We start from the raw sequence: 9,308 nt of genomic DNA, 5'->3' as shown, positions 1-9,308 counted from the left end.
TACCAGATAATGACTGTTAATTTTGATTTTGACTCCCCCCCCCCTCCTCCTCCTCTTTGTTGAGGGACACATTATTCCATCAATGTTAGTTACATGTCTGTGGAACTTGTTCAGTTTATGTCTCAGTTGTTGAATATGGTTATGTTCATACAAATATTTACACATGTTAAGTTTGCTGAAAATAAACGCAGTTGACAGTGAGAGGACGTTTATTTTTTTGCTGAGTTTATATGTTTGTGTTGAAGATGACATCGATTAATCGAGGTCGCTTAGCAATGTCTTTCAAAGTTTTTCTTATATCGTCGGCCATTGATTTCCGTCAGGGACTTTAACAAGAAGCAGCTAGGTTATTTTCCGGGGGTCACCTTTTCTATTGAACAGAGAGGTTTTTCTGTTCGTAGAGTAGTGTGTACTTCTGACAGTCGGTTACCGTTAGGCTGCCTTGTCGCCTGCAGATTGTGTCGACATGTCACTCCTATCGACAGACATATTGTTGTGACAGGGCGCTCCCAGCGCGATAAAGACAACTTCGCCTAAATGTGGCTGTCACGAACAGATAATGATGAATAACCGCCAGGAACCCACGATGTAATAGACATTATCATTTGTCGTTAGTGTTGGCTGGACACGAAGGAGGACGTTGACCTAACCGTGTTTTTATGTAGGAATTCGCTGGCCTCCTCGTATGTGAAATGGAACATGCTCGTTCGCACTTTCTTGCTATGTTTTGGTCATTTGGTAGGTAGCTGGCAAGCCAACGCACTTGAGTTTGTTTTTCTTGCTTTTATGTGTCTGAGTCGCTCACTAGCTGTCTTGCAGAATGGGACTGTTGCTGTTGCAATTGTCAAAATGTCCAGGCGTGAATATTTTGAAGCGCGAGGTTCACTCCCGTGTACATAAACTATTTTGGTTAGAATGCCAGACGTCCAGGGGACAACGAGAGGTGAGTGGGAAAAGGTTCGAACCTGTGGCACGCTCTTCGCTTTCACACCCGAGGAGATGCAACTCTCTTGTGCCCTGTGTACCACTTAGACAGTTCACCATACCCCCCCATTTGTTGAGGAACTCATGGACAGCAACTGTACACTTTGCCAACTACAGCTCTTCGACAGACTCAAAACAAGCAACACAACAAGAAGTTGACAGCAAAGATCTGCAGTCAACGGAAACAAAACAATCTCCAACTCGGATACCCACTGAGGATGTCAAAAGGATTTTACAACTTGCCCACCCTGAGCGCTTGCGACTGTCAGGTAGGCCATGTCATTTAAGGTCACCACAGGGATAGGGATATCTTCGAAAATGACCAACGTGGCACTGAAATAATGTTATCACCAACTTGTACCTGTGTAGGGTTGACTAAATGACATAGTTTATTCCTTACTTGGGCCCTATTTGTTGTCATGAAAGTTTCCCTTTTTAAACAATAATACAGTAATGTTACTTGTTTTGATTCTTATATTTTGTTTTCTATACCATCCTCCTCAGCGGCTGTGGGCTTCCTAATGGTCTCCAGCGCTGTCACAATGTCGGCACCCTTCTTCCTGGGCCAAGTCATTGACACTATCTACACCAGCTCTTCAGAGGACTTCAGTGCCTCCCTCCGCTCTCTGTGTATCATGCTTTCAGGGGTATTCCTTTGTGGGGGTGCCGCTAATGCTGCCCGTGTCTACCTCATGCAAATCTCAGGTGAGCGTCACCGTTTGCTCTCAGTGCATGCAGAGTGGGTTTACATATTAAACAGATGTCCATCTCTGGATTTTTTTGGGTTATTACTATCGTGACTTTGATGCCATACAGAGGAACTAATCGAACATTTCAAAAATATGTGACTCTTGCAGGTCAACAGATTGTGAGAAATCTACGTGTATTCCTATTCTCCTCGATTCTGAGGCAGGAGGTAGGTTTCTTTGATAAGACCCGTACCGGGGAACTCATTAACCGCCTATCTGCAGACACGGCACTCATCGGCCGCTCCGTCACAGACAACCTTTCTGACGGGCTCCGCGCTGTCGCCCAGGCAACAGCTGGGGTCAGCATGATGGTGAGAAACAGCCCTCTCCACATTTGTTTGTAAAGTGTTTTTAGGGTGTTAAAGTCCATTCTACTCTGTACAAGGATCAGTTCTAAGATTTTGAGTCACATGGGAATGCAAGTTGTATTCAGAGGTGAAACTGGTTTGTCATTAGGAAGATGTGATTTTTCATCCTTTCATGTACAGCTTTCCTTAGCGGTACCATTATTCTGGTTACTGTCATTTTTCTTTGTCATTGTTCTGGTCTCTCCACATAGGATCTGGTTTGACCCAAGTTCTTCATGTTACAACAAGTATATTTAGAATTTATCGAGTTAATTCCTTGAGTTTCCTCCTTGGTTAGTATATATTCCTAGGATGTCATTTCTAAAACGGATGACCCCGTAGCAAAATATCCATAACTCATTTATCATAGTAAATATAGTACAGTTGAATACATTCATGATAAATATGTTAACACATCCTCTCCGGTCATTAGTTGCTTTACAGGTTCAAAATCCCTTTATAAAAAGGTAACCGAGCAGGCTTAAAAGACTTGGGCTGAATTGCCTCCACACATTTCCTGGCATCTCCCTCTCGCTCTCTGCCAACAGTTTTACGTGTCACCAAGTTTAGCAGCCTTTGTGCTGCTGATTGTGCCTCCTATGGCTGGCCTAGCTGTCATATATGGGAGATACCTGCGCTCCATATCCAAACGTACACAGGACTCTCTGGCTGAGGCCACACAGGTAAGACGAGACCCGTTCTAACTGCACAGCATTAGTCATTACTGAAGCAGTGTTGCGCTGTAGATTATTCTCCAAGCAGAGTATACATAGACACCAGGTCTTTTAATCATTTTTAAAAAATTTTATTGAAACCAATTGATCAGACTGATACTGTATTGTCTTGTAGTTGGCAGAAGAACGCATTAGCAACATGAGGACAGTTCGGGCGTTTGGTAAGGAGCTGACAGAGGTGGCCAAGTATACGGAGAAGGCCAACTATGTTCTCCACCTTGCCAAACAGGAAGCCGTTTTGAGGGCTGGCTTCTTTGGCGCGGTGAGCATCCAACAATTCAATGTTGCCCAATGTTCCTTAAAGAGAAATGGAGTGGTTGTTAACATTTTCTCAATCAACGGCAGTTGAAATGTAGTCAAGCCCTTTTGGCCTTTTGAAAGACTGGAACCACAGAGTTGTGTGATCTGTGGTGGAAGCTTCTGCTTTAATGACCTGTGTGTTTCTTCGGGGGTCATTGGGTTGTAACTGGTTTTGTATGAGTCTCTTTTAGACTGGACTCAGTGGCAACATCATCATCCTGTCAGTGCTGTATAAGGGAGGGCTATTGATGGCCAGTGAACACATGACTGTGGGAGAGCTCTCTTCCTTCCTCATGTACGCCTTCTGGGTGGGCATTAGCATTGCAGGTAGGGCGTATATAATTGTCTTATTGCCTATGCATTCTGAGGAAAACCCCCGCTCATTAATCAATGAACAAATCACACTGTTAGAATTTCCATTTTAATAAGAAACTGATTCTCTCTATCCCCTAGTCTGTCTGGGCAGCTGTTTAAATGTCTGTTTCGTTGAACAGGTATGAGCTCGTTCTACTCTGAACTGATGAAGGGCTTTGGCGCAGGGGCACGGCTTTGGGAGCTACTGGACAGGAAGCCCGAGTTCCCCCTCAATGGTCAGCATCAAGCCCTGCCATTCTAGACCACACTGAGAAAGCATTGTGCAAAACACCTTAATTACATCACACTTGGCATCACACTGCATCTAAACTGGCATGTAAACGTACACGTCCATGTCCCTCCTCATTTCTCTGAAGAGGGTATTGTACTGAGGCCGGAGCAGCTTAAGGGTCAACTGGAGTTCCAGAATGTCTCCTTTGCCTACCCAACCCGCAAAGACGCCCCCATCTTCCAGGACCTGAGTCTCTCTGTGCCTGCTGGCTCCGTCATGGCCGTGGTAGGGCCCAGCGGATCGGGCAAATCCACTCTGGTCTCCCTGCTGCTCAGGCTCTACGACCCAGTTGCAGGTGAGGACTACAGTTGGTGTCATCTCTTACAGCAGCTTCATACCACTGTATGTCTTCCATTTCATCAACAGTCTTCTGATATAGAGATCCTTTTTTGCTGTATAGGTGTGATCACTATCGACGGGCATGATGTGAGAGATTTGAATCCTTATTGGCTGAGGAGTCACATTGGAACTGTTAGTCAGGTAAATGGTCACATGACGATTATTAGTAGGCAATATGTTCCCATTGTTGTGGCTAAGCAGGGCTTTGACATGTGGTCTAACCCTGTGGTATTCTCCCTCTGTGGGTCTGCAGGAGCCCGTACTCTTCTCCTGTTCCATCGCTGAGAACATTGCCTATGGAGCGCCCGACTCTGGCACGGTCACAGTTCAGGAAATCCACCGGGCTGCACAGATCGCCAACGCTTATGAGTTTGTCCGAGGTTTCCCAAAAGGCTTTGACACTGTGGTGGGAGAGAAGGGTGTTCTTCTCTCAGGTGAGACAAATACATGCGTATCAGGAATTTTCTTTGATTTTGTGATGTGATTACGTAGTTGATAGGTGTTTTTATTTTTCAATAAACGTTTTTTAATTGTTATGGTGTTGGACTTCACTGGGCAGTCCTCAAACCGGAATGATCTGACTACAGAGTTATTGTTCATAACTACAACCATCGCTTCTTTAACAGCTTTAATGTAATGACTAGTTTTGCTTTAACCAACAGGTGGTCAGAAACAGAGAATTGCTATTGCAAGGGCTCTGCTTAAGGTATTTTTAATTACACCCGATTACATGCATCAAAAATTTGATGTTTTAGTCAAATGGGCAAATGTTGTAATGTATGCATTCTCTCCCTTCTCTCAGAACCCCAAGATACTTCTACTTGATGAGGCTACAAGGTAAGACATTGCATGGTCTAATCACATTTTACATGAGTCGCTCTTCCTCCGTTTTGGACAGTTAAGCAAGGTCAATCAGCTGGGTGAAGCAGGGTCAAACAACCCAATGACATGTGAGCTATAACTCATGGACCTCTCACTTTTGCCCTCTCTTTTCCATCCCCCTCTTCCTCAGTGCCCTGGATGCAGAGAATGAGTTCCTGGTCCAGGAGGCTCTAGAGCGGCTCATGGATGGGCGCACAGTGCTGATCATCGCCCACCGCCTCTCCACCATCCAGAACGCTGACGCCGTGGCTGTGCTCGACCAGCGGCGTGTGGTGGAGTGTGGGCAGCACGCACAGCTCCTGGGCAACCGCCAAGGCCTCTTCAGGAAGCTGATGGAGAAACAAGCCTTCCTTCAAGAGGGGCAAAAGCAAGCGTTGCGTTGAAAAGAGCTGGGGAGGGGCCTTAAATGTAGAGAAACTGCCTTTAGCTGTGTGGTGACGTGCTAATCACGCTGCGCTCTGCTACACTCCTCAGTCTGTCAGTGGTGTGTGTGTGTGAATCAGTTTAAGCTATTTGCAAGGGAGCATTTGAATATCAACTGGAACATGGATGATTTTAATATTGCAGAGCCATCTCGTAGTGCTGACGGGGATTCATTTTGAGACAGCCAGTAGGTTTGGATTCTCTTCTTGAGGACACCCAACTTATTGAGTATCATTCTTCAAGCTGCAATATGTAACTTTTTGGGTGACCTGACCAAATTTGCATAGAAATATTATAGATCAGTCACTCATTGAAAGCAAGTCTAAGAAGGGGTAAATCTGTTCTATGTGCGCTATTTCTATGCTTCCTGTTAAGTTTCGTTTTGACGTCTTTTACTTTCGGTTTTGTACACCAGCTTTAAAAAGCTGGAAATATCTTTGATTCTGAAAAATATATTTCACAGTGGTTTAGATGGTACAATGATTCTCTACACTGTGCTTCCTAGTTTTGTCACACAAACTGAAATTAGGCAAACTATTAGTTTCAGCTACCAGGAAATGGCGGTGGGAGTTCTGCATAGTGCATTTTTGAGGTTAGGATATGCAGAAAATATGAATGACACCAAAACTTTGAAGTACGGCCTATGTGAAGTAAATATTATAACTGAGTCACTATACCTTTTCAAGAAAGCAAAAGCTGTCTTTTGTATTAAATAACTACTTACCAGACTGAAACAAATATACACTCAGTGGCAAGTTTCTTAGGTACGCCAACCCGTTCACAAAATTGGGTCGTGCCTTTAGATAGTGAGTCATGTGGCTTGCAATATAAAGCAGACGGACAGTCATCGAGGCATTCAGTTATTGTTCGATTGAAGGTTAGAATGGGTGAAACGATTGACCTAAGCGACTTTGAGCATGGTTTGATCGTCGGTGCCAGGCATGCAGGTTCCAGTATCTTAGAAACTGTCTGCCTCCTGGGCTTTTCACGCACAACCGTGTCTAGGGTTTACCGAGACGTGAGACAAACAAAAAAACATCCAATCAGCAGCAGTCCTGTAGGCGAAAACAGCTTGTTGATGAGAGGTCGATTGAGAATGGCAAGAATAGTGCAAGCTTACAGGCGGACCACAAATAGGCAACTAATGGCGCACAACGACATCTCGGAACTCACAACTCATCCGTCCTTGTCACGGATGGGCTATTGCAGCAGACGACCACACCAGGTTCCACTCCTATCAGCTAAAAACAAGAAGCGGCTCCAGTGGGCACGCAATCACCAACACTGGACAATTGAGAAGTAAAAAAAAAAAAAACATTGCCTGGTCCGACGAATCTTGATTGCTGTTGCGTCATGTCAGGATTTGGCATAAGCAGCGTGAGTCCATGGCCCATCCTGCCTGATGACAACAGTAGAGGATGATTGGGGTGGTGTGGGGAATGTTAATTCCATTGATAACAATTGAGCAATGTTTCCATGCCCTGAAGAATTCAGACTGTTCTGGAGGCAAAGGGGTGTCCGACTCGGTACCAGATGGGTGTACCTAATAAACTTGCCACAGGGTGCATTTATTTGTTACAAGTTATCCAAAACGTGAAGCTAGCATTGTCAATTATGTAGGCCTATTTCAAAGACAATGGCAAACATACAGAGCACTGATATACAAGCAACATTGGCATAAATGTGGACAATAATCAAATATCTTACATTGCAGTTGATAAAGCAAACAAACCACCACTGATCAGTTATGAAAATGATGTGCATATCCATGCAAATGTTCCGCTTATTACCTATTTCACCACTGGCTATTATTTCATTGATGGATAGTATGCTGGATATTTGATTTACATAAAATACAATCACAAAATGAATCTTCAAAGATGCTTTTGGGTGTTCCACTGGTACCAATTGTACATTTCTGAACAATCTAACATTCAATAGGTAGAATTTGACCAAATCCATGTTATGTTGACAGTATGTATGACTGAAAGACCTTGCAGACTTTTTAGTATTTGGATTTAGAGTTCAGCAAAATCCTTTATACTAATGGGATATGTAGATCTTTAAAATGTGGCATTATACGCTCACAGTATCAAATAACATTTATTTTCTTATCTGACACTGATGAATAGATTTCTCACTTACCTGTGACACTGGATGTACTGTGCCTGGATTGTACTGCAAAGAAACATTCACTGCTCTGTTTTGTGCTATTTTGCTCCTCACATTTTAATCTTGGATTCAGTAGTCATCCTTGTGCAATAGAAAGGCAAGAACAAGAATGGTAGGGAGATTTTAAATAACTTTGAGCTTCAACCAATGCCATACCAATGTGTTTGTGTGTAAGTCCTATATAAATGTTCTCTACAGAAGGCTCCTTGGTAAAATCAGCATGTTGTAATAATGTATTCAAATATAATATTTTAATGATTTTGTGTGCTAAATTATTAGGCCTTTGTGAAAAATAAACGATTTTAATAATATTCTGTGATTTCCTTTTCAAATATAAACCCATTAATACAGAACCTTACTATGTAGGAAAAGTTACATTAACTGTAAAATGTTTTTTATATTATCTCAGACTCAGTCATATATCTTCTCAGAAAATATTTAATCTAACCTAATCTCTCGTGGACAGATGAAACAGCAAGAAAAAAAAGAGTAAATGACAAACTTTCACAAGAGAATTTTACTTCTGGGTAACCAAAATGACCAAAAGAGGGTACTAATTAACCTATTGTTTTTTTTTCTCTCCAATCTGTGTGTGTTTAGAAAAGTTATATCAAATGAATGAAATTCAAAATGTTCAGTCGAGACAAATCTGGACCATCCTCATCCATTCTATTCATACACCTTTGTCACCTCTTTCAGTGATCAAATAGATCAGTTCAGAGCCCATGACATGCACTGGCGTTGCGTACTGGACACCTGCGCTGCCCCCGAAAGGTAGTAACCCTTCAAAAAGTCTGTCATCAAGCTTTTTAATGTCAATATGTACTATGAAGCTAAGTACTTATTTCTTGGCATCAAATCACATATCTACCGTAGCTTTGATTGGACTGATCATGTCAACATCATACTTTCAAAATCTTAGCTAGCAAGCTAGACAAGCAGTCATCTTCAAGAATCAAGTCAACAATCTACTGGCAAATCCTGTTCAATCCTTGTCATATGAAGAGAAATTATAGATAAAACGTATCGGTGCTCATCAGCCATTGGACATAACACAACAAGTTGGAAATTGCAAATTCAACAATGAGTGGTTTGGAAGGAATCAGTGGCTAACTGCAAGTGTTGCAAAGCCATCACTAGCCTGCTACTCAGTGGAGAGGGTGTGTGGTCCAAGTCTGGGTTTAAGGGTCTCTTTTCCAAGGATAAACATTCACATGCAACACCATGGGCCAGACAAGGTTGAATACATTGGCCATGCTGTCAATCCAGCATGACTTCTGCTGTGTTCAAAACAACTGGAAACTTGGAACTGGGAAATCTCAGATGTCAGTGAGTTCAAGACAACTGGGAACTCAGGGAAAAAATGAGCCCCGACTGGGAAAATACATTTTGAACAGTCACCTTGTTTAAAAAAATATATATTTTACCCCTTTTCCCCCTTTTTTCTCCCAATTTCAATTATGATCTTGTCTCATCGCTGCAACTCCCCAACGGGCTTGGGAGAAGCAAAGGTTGAGTCATGCATCCTCCGAAACGTGACCCACCAAACCGCACTCTTTAACACTCACCTGCTTAACCCAGAAGCCAGCTGCACCAATGTGTCAGAAGCAACACTGTTCAGCTGACAACCGAAGTCAGCCCGCCGGCACCCGGCCTGCCACAAGGAGTCAATAGAGCGCGAGAAGCCAAGTAAAGTATTTATCCTACGGTTCTGACTTGTGTACAGGGAGAT

The 9,308-nt window shown here is 43.0% G+C and overlaps 1 protein-coding gene across 1 annotated transcript; it reads left to right on the top strand.

Annotated features, from left to right (window-relative positions):
* Positions 1 to 287: 287 nt before the first annotated feature.
* abcb10 (ATP-binding cassette, sub-family B (MDR/TAP), member 10) lies at positions 288 to 7,887 on the top strand. Its single transcript, XM_024388143.2, has 13 exons — positions 288 to 1,253; positions 1,489 to 1,689; positions 1,842 to 2,044; positions 2,629 to 2,763; positions 2,930 to 3,076; positions 3,306 to 3,441; positions 3,609 to 3,704; positions 3,846 to 4,055; positions 4,161 to 4,240; positions 4,353 to 4,533; positions 4,762 to 4,805; positions 4,902 to 4,936; positions 5,112 to 7,887. Exons 1-13 carry the CDS (start codon positions 821 to 823, stop codon positions 5,362 to 5,364), a joined length of 2,154 nt encoding a protein of 717 aa, XP_024243911.1. The 5' UTR covers positions 288 to 820; the 3' UTR covers positions 5,365 to 7,887.
* Positions 7,888 to 9,308: the final 1,421 nt, after the last annotated feature.

Source organism: Oncorhynchus tshawytscha, linkage group LG25 (genome assembly GCF_018296145.1).
Source record: "Oncorhynchus tshawytscha isolate Ot180627B linkage group LG25, Otsh_v2.0, whole genome shotgun sequence".
Classification (NCBI taxonomy): domain Eukaryota; kingdom Metazoa; phylum Chordata; class Actinopteri; order Salmoniformes; family Salmonidae; genus Oncorhynchus; species Oncorhynchus tshawytscha.
The sequence above is the reverse complement of the archived record's forward strand: the minus strand, read 5'-3'. Positions and strand labels throughout refer to the sequence as shown.